Genomic DNA, 18,042 nt, shown 5'->3' with positions numbered 1-18,042 from the left:
AATGACTCTCAAAGTATTTTTGATAACTAATTATTCAAAGGTGGTGTTCCTAGATAAAAAAAAAAAAAAATCCACCAAAATAAGACAAACCCAATTTTAAAACCACAAATGCAAACCAACTAGTACCTTTTAGATAGCAAGCTCTGGTCATAGTTTTTGGTGAATGGTTTTAAGTGAATTTTTTTTTAGCTATTTAAACAAAATTGCTGTTTCTTCAGGAACATTATTTTCTTTAGTATTCACCTTATTTTTCTGTTAAATTTTAAGAATTCCAAGCACAGTTGTAGATTGCATTGTGTTACCCAGATAAATACCTCTTTATTTTTAAAATCATAAGAGCTACAAACAAGACCATTATTTTTTTCATTACAGAGTAAAAATGTATGCATGGACATAGTTTCTGTAATTTCTAAGTTTTTTTAATAGGCTTAGAGATACTGAGATTAGTATCTGCTCCTCTATGATTATGAACAGGGAAGGGTTTTGGTATAATTTTGAATAACTATGGACATCATCCGGTGACAGTACCTTTTACTTAGGTGCCTGAAGGTCAGGTGCCTCAAATTTGAAGAAATCAAACAGGCATTGGTAGCTGGCTGTACAGTAAAATGGGATAGTTGGGTCTGTCACTAACTCAGGCTGTTTTGCAAAAAGATTCTCCGTACATTCTCCGTTCTCTGCAAGGCTCCATTTTTACTGTGTTGTTTGTTAAACTCTTGGTTGCCATGTTCATTGGGAGTACAAGAGATACATGTGCTATTCAAAGAGCCAGGGGGTTGTACTTTTACCAATGTATGTAGTAATAGCACTGTGTGGAAAGATAAAATATGCTTGCTACTATTTGTTGTAGAAATGTGATCTATCATTTCAGTTAAAATTTATCAACACTTCATAGGAAAATGCAGGTTTCAACACAAAACTCAAATGTTCATATTGCTATTACTGCTTCAGTAAGTATTCATCACTCTAAGTCAGATTTTAATATGGATATGGAACACTCAGCTGTTGCCAGTGGAAGCAAGGAAAATGAAAAGACGTCCTAATCTTTGGGCTTTTTTTTTCTCCCCCATGGCACACTGCTGTGGCCATGGAAGTAGTGATGTTGTTGTTAAACTGTAATTGTTTCTGGTCATAGAAAAAAAAATCAGTGTGATAATAAGTAGTAGTAGTATGTAAAACAGAATTTAAGTAGGGAGGTCAATAATTAGTAATATGTTATTATTATAGTTACAGCGTATTGCAGTAGAAACATTTTCCTGGTTATATTTTTGTAGATACGTTCATATTTTTCATACCTATTTATATAGAGACATATATATATATATATATATATATATATATATATATATATGTTTTCTTGGTTTTCTTACAGGATATTTTTCTGCTTATGTAGGTGTTGCAGTAAATTTTTATGATTATATTACTGCTGTGATAGTACAGATGTATTCCAGTTCTGCATCCAAAGTGCATTCTGTGCTTTTTAACCTGATGTTATCCTCTTCAAGGATCAAATCATTTCTCTGTCAGGCAAAAGAAGCCTTTGCTGGCCAAGTCAAATATATGTGAATTTTTATCCTGATTATAAGCTTTGGGTTTAGATGGTTTCTGGACTTTCATAGGCTGTTGAAATCTCGAGAGTGATCCACTTGCTTGTGTTATGATGAATTATACTTGCACAAAGGTTACATTTGAATTTAATAGAATGTATAAAATAAATGTACATATATGTTTCATTTTCTCATCACTATTATACAAATTATATCTTCTTGTGAAGTTGTCTTCTAGGGGCTAGAAAATCTCACACTGAAATGTCAGTTCCAGAAACAAGATGAGAAATGGGCTGTTCTGGAGGTTTTCAGCCCTTTAGCCAGACTAAGAAACAACATATGAAAAGTAAAGCTTTAAACTAACCATTTCCTCATCCTGTTGGATTTGAAAATGTACTGTGATGGGTGCATCCTGATACAGAGTTACAGTCATTTCACCTAAGTTGCCTATGTAAGTGTTGATTTTTTGTATCCCCCAATGTCCCATGTTCTTGGTGTTACAATTATAGATACTTTTTTACCATGTGACTTTTCTTTCTGATGGGGATTTGGGGGACCACAGGTGAAGAAATTCTGGCAGAATAGATCAGTTTTTGAAAATGTAATTTCTAACATAGATCAGGAAAGGAGAACTACTCTTGGAAACCTACAGAAAACTTTGATTAATATGTTAACTATAACAAGTTACAGTTATCTGCTTCATATGCAGTTCTTTTTAAAATCATTCTTCTTGGAGAGTCACACTGTTAGTCACCAAGGCTAACAATGTTCATTGAAAGGGCTTGGTGATTATTTATACTCCTGAGCTTATCTGTCTCAAACTTTTTCATTATTTGGGATATTTTAGGTACAGAAAGCTGTATTGATGTTTTAGGATTATTCTTCCCAAAATCTGTCCAAAGGCATCAGCTCAATGACCAGTGTTGCCTGTGCTGTTCATAGACATAACAGAAACTCCAAGTTATGTTTTTAATGTTCTAGATGATGCATTTCCTCAACTAAACATTATTTTACCTGTTTCTATTAAACTTCATAAGCTCACCACCTTCACTGAGGATTTTGTCTGAATAATTGAGAGTTTTCACTCCATTTCTGTTTTTTATGCTTTGGTAATTCACAGCAGAAAAAACATTATATACATATATGTATATATATAACTGTCATGGTGATATAACTGGGATGTATTAATAGCTGTTATTTTTCAGATACTTAAAGATATTAATAAATACCTCATGCACTATAGGTTGATCAGGTTAGTGTATGACTTTATTAGAGCAATATGATAATTCTATATTCTCTCCTGCTTTTTTGTATTTTTTTTCCTATTAAATAAAGGAAGTGCATAGCAACAATATTAATTTAATATTTGAGTTTCAGAACAGCTTTATTATATCACATATCTAGGCTGATCAAGAATGTGTTACGTACTTACATTTATGCTTCTTAAGACCTAAATACAATGGGAAATCCAGAATATAGAGACCATTTGCTATAAAATCACATATTTTTCTCTGTTTAAAACAGACCTTTGAAGTATATAGTAGTTAATTTTTTTTATTACTATTGGTAATTAATACGGTACATTTCAGGAGGAAGAACTTTAGTAAATTATGCAAAAGTGGATTTTTTTCTTCAGATTAATCCACTGTGGGCACTGAAATGTCTGCTAAGTTTGGCCTAATTTCCATCAGCTTCTCAACCAGACATTTCTGTTATTATACATGTCAGTGGGTACAACATGAGGGGAAAAAGATGTGTATACTTTTTTCCCGATACTAGCAATTCTCACTGTAATGAGCAGAAAAATAATTGGACAATGGGGCTATCAGTAAAAGGACACACTGCGCTATGAGTCAGTGAATTATTTTATGGGACAAACTTTAGTCTTGAAATGGGATTGTAAATAATTTGTATTAACATCTGTCCATTTGGAATTCTTCTAACCATTTCAGTCATTATACAGTAAGTACTGCTGCGTTTAACAGTAACATTTGATACACATTTAATTTCTGTACTGCTCTGTGGTCCTTAGGGAGCTTTGCTCTAGTGCAACAGGAGAGAGACAATGTATTGATCAGTTAACATTTCAGCTATGTATGTTGCAAAATTAATGGAAATGCCAGACAAAAATGTCAGAGTGCACAAAAAGTTATAATTTAAATTTGGTAGTTTAATGAAAAGTTTAAGATGCGCATTATCAAAAATATATACTTCCTTGCCTTTAAGGTATTTTTCATAACTGAGTAACTAAAGAGAACCATGTATTTTACTTAGAGGTACACTCAACATGGACTATGAGGAAATGCATAATCTTCCAAGTGTTTGATATCCCAAAATGGCCTCAGTAAGATACTTATTTGCCTACTTGAACATTTAAGTATTACTCATAAAATAAACTTATTTCATTTCTCACTTGGAAGCAGAGTGCCCTCACACAATGAACATACATGTTAGCCTCAAATTAAAGGTTTTTATGAACACATTCTCCTACTCCTGTTCTTATTCCTTTCATTCATTCTATATGTGTACATGCACACACAGAGAAGATGCTTTTCTTTCTTTTTTCCTCAGCCTCTCAAATATTGATAAAATTACTCTCCCTGCATCCAAGTCATTTGTCAGTTCTAACTCACCTTCACTTTGTCTTCTAACACTACAGAATTCATGTGTGAAAATAATAGTGTCCCTAGCTTTTGATTAAGTGTTAGCTCTCTTGCACATACAACATTTAGTTCTGGAGTTGTCAACTAATTAATTTAAAAGGAAACAAGATTTAAAAGAACTGGTTCCTAGAAGGATATGAGACAGCAAAGCAATTTTTTAAATTTACTGAGCTTTTCCTCAATAAAAAGGGAAACAATCACTACTGTGTATTTTGGAAGCAATGTCACTCGAAGAAAAACAAAGGTTATGTTTCCAGAGAGATCTGATATGATACCATCAGGGGTTGGAATGCATTTTTTGTAATTATTACGTATTTTCCTTATTTTTTGACACTGTAATTGTAAGAGAATCAGAATTCCACATCTGTTAAAAAACTTGTCGATGTTCCCATTGTGGATACCATTATTGAGGATACAACCCTCAAATAGCTTTTTTTCCTAAACCTAGGTGAAATGTATCTTCAAATTGTCCTTGCAATCTCTTGTCTAGAATTTGAAATTTGAATAAGTGCTGGTAAGGTAGAAAAGCTTTTCTTATCTCCCAAAAAAAAGCCTTTCCAAAAATTGTTGTTGCTGTCAAAACTGCCTGTTGTCAAAAGAGAGATTTGTAGAGGTAAAGTGACACGACAATGGCAAGGCCAGGAACAAGATTAATTTCTGATGCATGTTACACACATGTGTAAGAGTCTTTCAGCTTTTTGTCATCTGTATCCACACCAACAGGTTAGAAGAATAAGTGGACAGGACTGCTGTGGGGTTTGGTGGTGTTTTTTTTCCAAAGTAAAGCAGACAAAAAGAAAAGTGCTCTAAGTTCTGTTTCCTCTCCCCCTGATTTTCTATATATCAGCAGAACTAATGTTGGACCTCTTCAAAGTTACAGTGGAATTTAAGCATTTTATAACACTTAGCTAGCCTTTTTGCCAGGCTTTAGAAGGTGGAATAGGAAAGAAAAAAATAACAGAACCTGGTATATAGGACCAAAGAGATCCATTAGCCATTAATACTGAAAGAACATACCAGCACCAGCTATGATTAATATACACCTCTTACCTATAACAAATAAGTAATGATAGTGGTGTGGAAAAACTGGTGTTATCAGTCCATTTCTTTTGTTTCATAAATTGTGTGTTTGCAAATCTGATACAAAGATAGACTCAGGAATATTTGTATATGTAAAAGCCTCTTTAAATATTTTATTTTGTTTATAAAAAGTCACTATCATTTTACTTTCTTCACAGAGTGCCTGCATACTTGCTAAACCAGTCTAACACTGAGATTTATTGTCCAACACAGACCTGTGCCATTTTCAGTAATGTAGAGCATCCTGTGTGCCGTCCAGCTGCTGTCCCAGAAGAGTATGTGTCTCTCTTAGGTTCTCTGTCATTTCTGCCATTACCATCCAGGTGACTGGGGTGCCCACCCAAGGGTGTCTAAAATGGCACTAGCTCTACCTTTAAGCATTTTAATTGCTCCCTTAGGCGTTTATTTTTCCTGCATATACATTTTAGTACCTAACTAGATGCTGTTCTTAGTTTCTGCATAATCTTATATGTGTCCCCCACACATATGCTGTGTGGGGAATTACTTTCCTTATTTTGTGTTTTATCAAACAGGAGTCGACAGCAGCATAAAACATTGGTATCCCATGTCTTAAACTCTTCCTTCAATACTATACCATTTTTCCCACATATTCTCCTTAGAAAGCTGACAATATTCTGGAAATATTTAACTACCAGATCTTTTTGAATGCTATTATAGTTTGATACTCCAAAAGGTCTGTTTAGGATTACCTAAAAAGTTCTAAAAACAAGCTTAGATTTCCTGTTAAGACAGTAATGTGACTAAAAATCTGGGCAGCCAATTAGTGTGAGTTGCAGTCTTACTATGCAGGATGTTTCTGATAACCCAAGGTAAGTACAAGACAGTCCTCCACTGCCTGGTTTACTGGAGGAGTAGCAGAGTGGACCACTGGGCTCACAGAGACGGCTTGCATTGCATCACCAGTTCTTACTTGCACTCTCCTCATTGCATAAAAAAGTATTGAATTAAAAACTTTGCACTTGAAGGAATTCAGACATCATTGACACTGAATTTGGATAATTACTAAGTAGCTTGGGTATTCTAAGGTAGTTGTGTACCCTATCATCCTCCAGTTCCCTGAGGTGCCATTTCACAGTTATCTCAGAAGATCTTGGCATTTAAACTTTCATGACTTAGATACTGCACATGGTTGAGTTATAAGACCTCTTTTTCATCATCTTTTAATGATAAGTATTATGAGAACCAACACATTATAAAGTCACATTACAGAGTGTTTTACTTCCTTTTTATTTTAGTAGGAATGGGTATTATAAGGTTTGTTTTGAAATGAAAGAACTGTAGGACACACTGATTTCTCTGGGCCATTCAGTAGTTAAAATAATGTCATGTTATGGGTTTGCCAAAAGTAGCAGTGTAGTAAAGAAGCAGGTATGTTGTGTTTTGGTAAAAAAAAACCTCAAGTAAGGTAAATCAGACAGAGAAGCAATTGTTTCAAATTTTTTGAAAATACAGTGTGCAAAAGGCTTAGAAAGGACAGAAATTAAATTCAGAAATTAATCTACCAGTTTCTTCCTATTGCTCCTTAAGGAATCTTCAGTGTACTTATTCCTGTAGAGTAGTTGTTTCTTTAGTAGGTACATAGCTGGTAGGGGATGACATAAGTGTCACAGTGGAAGAATTTTCAATGTGCTGGATTTTACTGGAGTAAAAACACTTTAGACCATTTTGTAACATATCAGATATGCATAAGAAATATATTTATATTGCTTATATTGCTTAACTCACAATTTTATAATTTCAGTTTTGGTAGCTGAATGGGAAATCCAGGCTGTTAACATAGAAAAAAGCCTTAGAGCATAGGTTGTGTCTGCTATATGTGTGCTACATAATGCTATATGACTAACAGTAATTGCTTTTATTCATGATGTAAGTAAAGCCTTAAAAAACAAAACAAAACAAAACAAAACAAAAACAACCCTAAGTCATCATTGCAAAACTTTACATGTGAAGTTTTGTCTCTTTTTCCTAAAGAGGAAGTGTCTGCCACACCTAGCTTTATCCTATGTTTTTAGCAAAAGAGAGATGCTGCATGCTTCCCATTCCATAAATGTATGGTTTGGACCTGGAAAGTGTTTGAAAGCTTGTTTTGTTCTTGTAGATCCCTGGTGGGTGGTGATGCTGTTTGTGGTGATGATGATACCCCACATGTGAGGTGGACTTGCAATGCAAGAAGCTTTGTTTCCAGTGCAACTCCACTGAGATATGTAGGGAAGTCCTGTGAAAGCAGTGGTCTTTTACAATCGGTTTTTTTTTTGTGAGACAGGGAAATTCCCTTGTGACAGAGTGTGAAAAAGCCGTAGCACTAGAAGTTGTCCCTTATATGGAATAACAAGTCTGTGTACTGAGCAGACGGTTTTAATGTCAAGGGGACAAATCTCTGAAGGGCGCTGTTGCAGAAAAAAACACTTATGAAGTTTAAAAAGTTTGGATATTTTTACTTTTCTGCTAAATTATGTATGACCTATACAGCAGTTTATTAGCATAATTTTTAATGTATAGTGCCAGTCAAGGTTAATGAGGTTTCCACTCAGGTTGTTTTCCATCCCTGAAAGATTAAAACATTTTCCAAAAACTAGTGCTTTCCTGAACTACTTGTATATGTGCTTTTCTCCTATCCTTCCCAAGGCAGCACCTAAAATCTTGGTGACAAAGGTGAATCATACAAATTACTATCCAGGCACAATGTTTTCTTAAATTTCTCAGTTAAAGGCCAAACATGTGTTTGCAGTTTTGTGAAGAAAATATTCTTGTAGCTTTAGCCACACCACTGGTAAAGCCTGCATGTTTGCAATGGTCCATCTTGCACAGTAACTTCTTGTACTGGTCATGACAATATAAAGAGGAGCAAAAACTGCCTCAAAGATCATTTTAATTAAGCATCAGTGTAAGAAACAGTGTCGTCTAGATAGTTTTTTAATACGTGGAAACTTAACAGTGTGGACAGAATGTTAAATTTTTACCAAGTATCATGCTTAAGTGATTTAACTTCTGCAGGAAAGAAGAATTTCAGTTGACCTTGAAGTAAAAAGACTGTAAATGTCATAACCATTTGTTTGATGAAAGCAGGTTTTTTCCTTTTTTTTTTTTTAGCTTATTTACTCTTAGAAAGAAAAAAAAGACATGTTTATACATGCAATCTGTTTAATATTTTGCAATAAACAAGGTGACAATTTAAAAAGTATTGTTTATTTTGGGTTCAGTGGCAGATTGTATTTATTCCAGGGTAAGTATTAACACCAGTAGAAATAACTAGAGCTGGGACTCCAATTGTTACTGAAGAGAAAAAACAATTGATCGCTGTAAACCAAATGGCTGTAGCTGATGTTGAATTGACTTACAACTGTATGGCAGATCTGTGAGTTTGTACATTTTCATGAATAAAATCTACACTATTACTGTTGCTCTGAAGTTACAAGAAACAACTGCTTTCCAGGTATACAAGTACTGTATGGAAAACCCACTGATTTTCAAAAATAGAAAAATTAACATAATTTAGTCTTATTTATTTGGTATTGACCACCACTCTCACAGTTGTTATTAGCACTACAGAGTTAAAACTGGTATTGTGTCATTGGAACTTTTGGTATTACCTTACCTTTCTCCTCAGTTCTTAAGTGCTTGTGACTGTTTAGCTGTTCTCACTCTGATTCTTCCTGGTGCTCATTTACAAGGCAGAGAAAAAAATCTCTTCCTTATCTCAGACCAGAAGGCACAGGTGCATGCATTTGAATCTTTATTTTCCAATGAGAAATCCTTCATTTTCCAGGAAAAGTCTGTTTTTAAAATTAAAACCAGCTAATTCCTTTGAAAGTGGGTAATCAATACTGTAAGGGATACCAATAATGTTTATTAAAGCATGTTTTTCTTTAAAAAGAAAGAGTGACTAATTTTTGTTTCATATACAATATTCTTGTTGCTCTTTTGTCTTGAAGAAGAAATAATACCAGCAGATAATGTATTCCTTTAACATGAGTTAAATTTAAAGGTAGGTTTTTTAATATTTGCCACCATATTAATTATTACTTGCTTAAAGCTTGTTAGCAGAGGGAGTCTGAGTTAATAAACACTTCGTAGCATTAGTGTATAAAACACAGTGTACTTTTCCCAAGACAATGATTACCAGCATAAGACCACATTAACAACACCTAATGCTTGTTCCTTAAATGTGCTTGATTTTCATCTCTACGAAATAGTATCAAAATATTGCAGCAAGTAAACATGGAAATGTATTGGAGTGATTTATTTTACAGTAGAGGTAACTAACGCCTTGCTTGAGCTTTGTTTCTCTATTATATCACTCTCTTCATAGCACTGCAGCTTCACATCAGCCAGAAAAGGGAATCTAATCCTGAAGCTTCTTTAACACAACTCCAGTGAAACACATTAAAAAGAAGTTATTTCTTCATTACAGTCCATTAGCTGGAAATTTGGAAAATAACTGCAGTGTGCTGGTAGGTCTTTATAATGTAGTAATTTCACATTCAAGAATTGCTTTGGCTGTAGTTTATGGAGTTTTAATATTCCTGCTTTGCTGCAAGTGTGCTTCAGATTTTTATTAGCTACTTTGATTTCATCAGTATAAGCAAGATACATCTCTATAAATTACTGATTTACTGGAGCATGTTTATTTGCTTCAGAGTTGAGAGCTCTGTCAGCCCCATCCAATAGATGGTGGGCCAGTCTGGAGTTACCTGCCAGAGCCTGGGCTGCCCACCCAGGTCAGGCACTCTTCTGCCACTCCACTGCACCACCTGCACACCTGCAAACTGAGACATGCCCCATTCAGCCCTGCAAGAACAGCTCTATTGTTGCCTTTTCTGAGGGAAAATTATTCCAGACCTACTTCTGAATTAAATGCAAGGCTGTTATTACTCAAGGGATGTTAGGCCTCACTGCTTTTTTGAGAAAACAAATTTGCTGTAACTTTATCTGTAATTTAGTAGCACTTGGGTGCAAATAGAGGTTACATTGTATAGAATAGGAGGCAGAAAGTAAGGGTTTGTTAAAGCCATTAAATGGTTGGGTAACCCTTGCATATCAAAGAGCGGCTGTATCAAAGCCAGAGGTTAAGTTAAAAAAAAAAATCAACCCAAACCACACACAATAAACAACGATCAAAAATCCAAACCAAAACAACCAAAAAAACCAAACAACAAAACCCCAAACCCCACAAAACAAACAAAATACAAAAAAAAAACCACCAAAAAAACCCCAACAACAACAACAAAACAAAGAAAACCCAACAACAAAAACCAACCAAACAAAAAAACCCCAACCAAATGTCAAGAAAATACATTCATTACAGGTTTACCATTAACCATCTATTTTGAACCTGTTTCAAACATAGAGTTAAAGTAAGATTTCTGTCTATATGGACAATATAGAAAAATTGCACATTTCCCAGAAGTTAATGTACATTTGCTTTGATCAACAGGCTACTCAGAGAACAGCCATGATAAAGGCTACTCAGCTCTTTTTCCACAAGTTTTCAGTTTGGTTTAGTTTTGCTTTCTTACAGTAAATGTAGCAGAGCTGTGCTGTTCTCAAGTGCCATCTTCTTGAAGAATATGATGTCAAAATACTTAAATACACTTTCCTTTTTGTTAGTTGGTTCTTGAATGTCAGAATTTCATTGGAAGAACTCATACTGCTTAAAACCTTAGTCCTGTATGTGTAGCCATTGCAAATGATGCTATTGAGGCCAATCCAAAACAGTCAAGTATATTATTCCATCAAAGTCCATTTTTACAACCGTGTGCTTGTTCACCACCTTACATCCTGATTAGGCAGCAAATGTGCTAACTCGCTCTTTTCCTCTTTTTTTTTTTTTTAAATATTAAAAAACCCCAATTTGGTGTTAGGAGTTTGATCTTGCTGATCAGCAAAGTTAAAGTTAAGAACTTAATGTGCTTTCTAATCATCCGGCAGCTGTCATTAGTGAATGACAATGCAGCTAATCCCCCCTTCCTCCCCACCCCGACACACAAGCCTACTCCTCCATTCTCCCCAAAGCAGCAGCAGCCACCTCCGGGCACACTCTCGGCTGAAGCTGGGAGCAGGGAGTAGTATCTGACCTGGGATCTGAACCTGGGAAACTCTGGTTAGTATGCTTCATTGTCTACGGATCACTGCGCTCACCCTTCTGCTGCTTTACTTACAATGTCTAATATGTCTGATTTGAATTAAATTATTTTAATTAAATCATTCCACTGTTTCTCACAGTGCAAGACAGTTAAGAACTGTAACTGGTGGTGTTATAAATCAGGTGTTCCCTCTTGATTTGCCCAAAGTTATTAAGCCGAAGATTAGCATGGATTCTGGCATAGGCAGAGCAAAAGGTGTATGTGAAAAGAGAGTCAGCACTTAAACTGGAACTGAGAGATACAGCAGTTACTTTTATAAGCACCAGAAGCATTCCTGCTGGTGTTTTTCTCTCAGCATTGTGCCACAAGCAATGGATTCACTGTTTGCAAGGAAGGCAAAAGGCTGAGAAGGGGGGTTTTGGTTTCTGGATGAAAATGAAGTTCATCTTGGTTTGTCTCTCATTTGAGCAGTCCTGTCATTTACCAGTCAGAGAGTGTAATGAATGCTCAGCTGCATCACCAGACAGAGTTTTTCATAGATAATTCCTCGATAGCTGATGACACAGCACTGTGGTACTCTAAAGCTTGTATTTATATTATTTTCTGCAGACATTAATTCTTTCTCACATTCTTTCTATTAAAAATTGAAAAGTCTGTCTCCCTCACGATGCAGAGAAGAAAGTAAACCCAAAACTCTGAAGAATTTCTAATGCAGGAGGAGTGTTTTAAAACGGGATGCCTGTGCTATAAAATGTGATTATTGACTAATTAATTTCTGTTGCCTACCTGGCAATGACAAATGCAGCACTTTTCTGAGACCACTTCAAGATCTGGCTGGTAGAACCAGCAACCCCAATATGTCTGAAGTACAGGACTATCTGCTTGCTCTGTGATGTATCTTATTTCTGCTGAATCTTGATTTTTAGAACTGATAGTCAAATATAAAATATATATCAGTTAAAAAATAACAGATTATTTCTGGGTCACTTTCAGTGTTGACCTGAATGAGGGGATGCATTTTTTTAAAGTTAAAGCAGTTTAAAAATAATTTTAAGTTTCCCAGCATGAAAAAAAGAAGTGAGATACTGGATTTGCAAACAAAAGCTTTGTTGGTTTATGAGAAGTAATCCATCTTTTTGCATTACTGTAGCATTCTACCCTAGATAATTTTTCATAATTGGTAATTTGTGAGTTATATATGTTATCTATTCTTTTATGGGCCTCTAAATAGTGAATGATGTCAAAGGTCATCAAGCATTCATAAAGAAAATTATTTTATTTTACTTTTTCCGTTTTGATCAGTGTTCTGAAGAACTCTGTGAACATTTCAGGGAAAAGTACAAAGGAAAAAATAATAGCCGTTTTCCTGCAAGGAACTTCATGCAAATTCTGTTATAGCAATTCAAAGAAGAAATTAATTTTAGGACTACAGCATGTTATGAATATTTAGTTAATCAGTTATGATTTATCTAATCACGGTTGGGTTTTAAATGTTGGAAATGCTTGTATGGCATAGACATGCAGCAAAATTAAGAATATTTGCATGTGACTGAATCATTTTGAATTTTCCCCTGTCAGAAATATTTTTGTAGTAATCCATAAGCCATTGTTTTCCTTTCTCTATGAAACTAGGAGTGTTTATAGACATGTGCTATCCCTACTCTTTGGAAGAATTTAACATTGGCTATGGGTTCAGAAAATCTAACAAGGGAGAAAAAATATAATCTAAAATAATAGCACCAAAAAGGCATTACATTTTGATGCATTGATTTGTTACAGAAAAGTTATTAATAGAAGGATTTGAGCGTATCATTGAAAATTTAGTTACCATAATGAGAAATCTAGTAGGAACTTTTCTCTTTATTTCTGTTTCTCCAGCTACCCATGAACGTTACCACTAATGCTCACGGACTTTCTGATTGAAAATTGGGAGAATTCAATAGTATATTAATAAATTCAACTAGTGGCAAAGGCAACTTGAACTAATTTACAGACAACTATATAGGAGGCATTAAGTATTTTAAAATTAGTTAAATTTTAATTTCACAGTAAAGTTGTTATGAACATGCTGCCACTTGTGTGGTTCTCTCTCTCATCAACAGTCACTTAAATGTACTCTGAAGTGTTTAATTATAATGAGATATTTATATTAAAAATTATTCAGTATTATCTTCATAAATAAAATAGAATTAAGTCTATTTAATTGTGATGTAATTATATTGTATGTAGAATAATGTATATGTAGACTTACAGTAATGTAAACCTTTTCTTTACTCAATTTTTAAAAATATGAATAGGAATAGCTGATAGGTTTTGACCACAGCATTCTTGAAATTTCATCTGAAAATGAATAATAATTGGATATTTTGCATAATAATTTCAATCTAAAATCAGAAACGGTATGAATAGGATCTTGTCCTTAAGAGAGATTTTAGTTGCTTAAGAATAAAGCAAAAGATACGTATTGTTGCTGAACTCCCTTTTCGTCACTCTATAGCATACATCAGTACCATCTGTTCTTCCCTGAGCTTATTTTTCATATACATTTAAGCTTATGTTGTGGTTTATTTCTTTGGAATAGTGTATTTGGACAAGCTGGAATTAGCTACTAATATATCTTAATTATTTCAGAAAAGTGCTTTATCTAGATTATCTGTTCATCTGAGACAGTAAACTAAGACATTTTTTCAACTCATCAGATAATTGACTCTGAATATTGCAATTATTTGATACAAATAAAAATTTACATGGACATTTCCTTCCTAAAAGGAATTCAGAATTTGAACCAATGGACAGAAAAGAAAATCTCATTTTAAAATTCATGCTTTCATAGCATGGTAGGGATTCTAATATTTATATAATTGTACTTGTGAACAGGTGCTGTCTTTTTGTCACTATAGATATGAAAAATACAGCCTATAAATAGAGAACTGCTGAATTATACATTTAAAAGAAAAAATATTCTCAATTATTACTCTATTATATAATACAAAATGCATTTAATAATATTTATATTTTTATTTTCTATTTTTGTACTACTTTTGAAACTGTTTCCCTCCCCCAAAAATGGAAAAGAAAAAAGGATGTCAGAATTTTTTTGAAAGGCAGAATATATTAGTTTTCAACTGCATGTCTTGCCTTAGTCTTAGCTGAAGGTAAATGCAAGAGAACACTGCTGCTACTGCAGTTATCATTATATGCTGGATGTATACTGCAGTATCATGTATAGGGTGGTGGGCACACCTTTGTTCCTAAAAGTTAACAAACAGAGCCTGTGCTTTTAAATTCATATAATTAAGTTCATTCAAATCAGCATGAATATCCCCAACAGTAAATCTCCACATATTTATAAATATTTGCCACATCTGATCTGATTGGGTACAAGCAAAAGAGGAAGAGAAAGCATGCTCTTAAATTAAAGCACTTTCCCAAGCATTTTTTCATTATCTCAAAAATACTGGACATGCTATTGTTTTTAGGGAAGTGATTCTCAGTACAGCTGTGCACAGTTCAATAAAATATTGTTTATACAAGTGGTGTAGGATAGATGTATATTTAATAGGGTACAAATACTTCCTGACTGTCACTTAACTGTATTTTTAAGACCAAACATAAATTCTGATGTTCAGATGTGATCTTTTGATAGTTGTGGCCAAGTTTATTTGTCAAGAAAAACATGCCTGAAATAAGTGCATTAGAAGACCATACAGATTATTTGACGTTTGTTGATTAAAAAAGAAAGCCTCTTTTTTTTTTTTTTTTTTTTTGGTTGCTGTTGTTGTTGTTGTTGTATTGTAACTGATTTAAATAAAAAAAACCCAGGAAAATACAGAGACCATTGTAATATTTAGAGTTAAATTGCGTTGACTGAAAATCTTTGATATTATAAATTTTTAAAACTTTGGTAAAACATGTTCTTTAGCCTGAAATTAAAAGGTATTTAGTTTAGTGGTAATGCTAATTCAATTATATTTCCTTATAAAACGGGATCCTTCTTCCTGAGCTTCCCTGCATGTCATTCTCTGCTCAAGCCTGTAGGTAGCACCTTTGCATCATACAAAAATCATTGCCTTTCCTGAGGGACAATTACTATTTAGGTGGGAAAGATTTACTTGTGCAGACCTCTAAATGTAGCTAGTACTATTTGCATAATTTCCAGACTTTGTTGACAATATGTGGTCTTAAAACAGCAGATCACTCTCATGAAGTACCTCAGATGTACAACATTCTCTCATAACTATTTGTTTTAATGCACTGTCCATAAGGTATTAATAACCGAGCATAATTCTCATAATTCTCACATTTTCTTTTCTGTTCTGTAAATTAAATTATATTAGCGGTCTCTTTCATCTGCTGAGTAAGGTAAACTCTGCACATTTAACCAATTCATCCTTCTCCCTTTGGGCTTGACCCATCACTTACAACAGTCATCAACTAACCTGGTGCTGGCTTGATGGTCAGAGAGTTGCACCAAAACCACTGCAATGCAGGATCAGGCTACCCCACAAGAATACCAACCTTGCTGTCAGTACTGGGGAATGACTCATTACCAAGGCTGCTATTACTTGCTTCTTCAACTTCAACATGCAATATCAAAAAAAATTAACATAGACATTATTTTTAAATCTGAGCTATTCTGCAAACAAATGTTTGGAGTTTAACATTTCTTTTTCTCCCCCTCAAGTATATGCATCAGTATATCACTGCTTCCATTTCTAGAACCCACTGATAGCATATCATCTCTTAAAATGAGTTTGTTTTCCTTTGGAGTTGCTCTTAGGTCACATAATGCAGAATGTCTTTAGGCTTATTATTTTTCTCCTAAGAGGTCATAACAAAGAAGGTCTGGTTGTCTATCACTCTTACCCGTGATCACAAACATGCTGAATAAAACTGCTGAGATTAATTTGATTTTACTGAGATTGTGCTTAGTTTTAGTGAGAGTCAGTAAATAGAAAATAAATAGATAAATAGAAAGAATAAATAGAAAATAAAAAGAAAAAAATCATACAAGCTCTTATTAAGGTGCAAGCTAATGATTTTATCTCTGTCCTGGATATTTGAGAAGGGAACATGGAATGTCTGAGAAAGACTCCCATGAGCAAGATGATTTTTAATCGTATTGTCTGAATGCTTGGTTGTGTATTAGAAGAAGAAAAGTGTGATGCAGGTGGGAGGGAACAACCTTTGACACACTGTAGCAACAGAAAAACATCAGGACTATCAGCATGGGAGTTTCCAGCCTTTCCCTTTCTCACTAGAATAGAAGGCATTTTTGTTGTGGATGAGGGAAGCACGGATTGAATTCCCACATGCACTGAGCCACTCTTTGTCTGGGTTGGGTTTTTGTTTTGTTTTGTAAAATGCAAACCTTTTCATCTTTCAAATTGCTACACGAATTCAAGCAAGCATTAAAAAAAATGGAAAGGAAGGTATGTTTTATTGGTTGTTTTGCCTGAGCAAAAGCTGCATGGTTAACTAGGAAAGCTGACTTGTTTCTGAAGGCACTGCTTTAATTTGTCATGTCAGTGGCCAAGTTAGAAATGCACTTGCTGTCCATAGCAAATGCTCATATTGTAACTCATAAGGCATGAGAGTAATTTCCCAGCTTGGGGCACCAAGGAAAGCAGGACCACATAATGACTGACTGTTGTCAAAACAGAACATATACTGTGTAGAGAGAAGAAGGAAAAACATTAACACAAGGAAAGGAGGCAATTCCATCTAATACACATTTGAAAAAATCTTGGTTTAGTAATAGTTTATTTTTTTACTTTGCTGTTGCATCCTCACAGCACTACACATCTCTACATCAGGTATTTTGTATGCAGGTCATACACAGCTATATATTTGTGTAGCAAGGAAAAATTAAAAGTGTACACAGGCATGGCTGGTATGTCTTTTGTTTGTTTCTTTTTTTGGGGTTTTTTTGTATATTACTTTCTCTTTTTCGGTTCTCATTGTGTGAAAGAATAAGGCTGCATTTATTTTCTACCTAAGCATGATAGAAAACTGTTCAGTTGCTTGTCTGGAGGATGAGCTGCAAGTTTTATTTTTTAACTTTTTCATTGTTAGATAGTTATATATAAAAATCTGTTGGGTTCTGTGACAGAAAGATTACAGAGAAATACATATATATTCCTTTACAATAGATTCCCCTAAACTTTGAAAATCTCAAGGGTATAAACAATTATCTTATGATAAAATTATGCTACAATGGTAATAGATCAATTTTGCTCTGTTCTATTCTGTCTTCCTTCTTTTTTAGGTGAACTGACTGGTCTTTAAGAATTATTCAGGAGATAAATACTATGTAGCTGTCATTGAGCAGGTGATATGGCAGTGCAAAACTTGCATTTCACAGATATCAATAGCTGAGGAATAGTATCTTAAGAAAAATAGACATTTTCAATGTTTGAAGTAATTTAAAGTTTACCTGGTAATCTATTTTAAAAATTTCTGTTCCATGATGACATTCTACTTATTAGATCAAGCTCTTTTTCAGTAAAGGACAGACTCAGTACATGTGAATGTGTTTGCCTGAAATATACCTTCTTTTGGGGAAGAATATCTTCTATTATCAGGAAAGTCCACTGAGCAAATAACATGCAATTTGTCACACACATCAAATTTTCAAAGGAAAAAATG

General features: G+C 34.2%; 1 protein-coding gene across 9 annotated transcripts in view; it reads left to right on the top strand.

The window, feature by feature from the left end:
- Nucleotides 1-18,042, top strand: part of MCTP1 (multiple C2 and transmembrane domain containing 1) — a 214,198-nt gene that overhangs the window by 118,570 nt on the left and 77,586 nt on the right. The window contains exon 16 of one of the 9 annotated variants that reach the window (XM_064405547.1): nt 1,775-2,067. The exons of the other annotated variants lie outside the window; for them this stretch is intronic. Coding sequence (XP_064261617.1) covers nt 1,775-1,792 — 18 coding nt within the window. The 3' untranslated portion in view covers nt 1,793-2,067. Of the gene's footprint in view, nt 1-1,774; nt 2,068-18,042 lie in introns of those variants that run through there. 9 annotated transcript variants of the gene reach the window in all.

The sequence above is a fragment of the Passer domesticus genome, chromosome Z (assembly GCF_036417665.1).
Source record: "Passer domesticus isolate bPasDom1 chromosome Z, bPasDom1.hap1, whole genome shotgun sequence".
Classification (NCBI taxonomy): domain Eukaryota; kingdom Metazoa; phylum Chordata; class Aves; order Passeriformes; family Passeridae; genus Passer; species Passer domesticus.
This window is presented reverse-complemented; position numbering and strand designations above follow the sequence as displayed.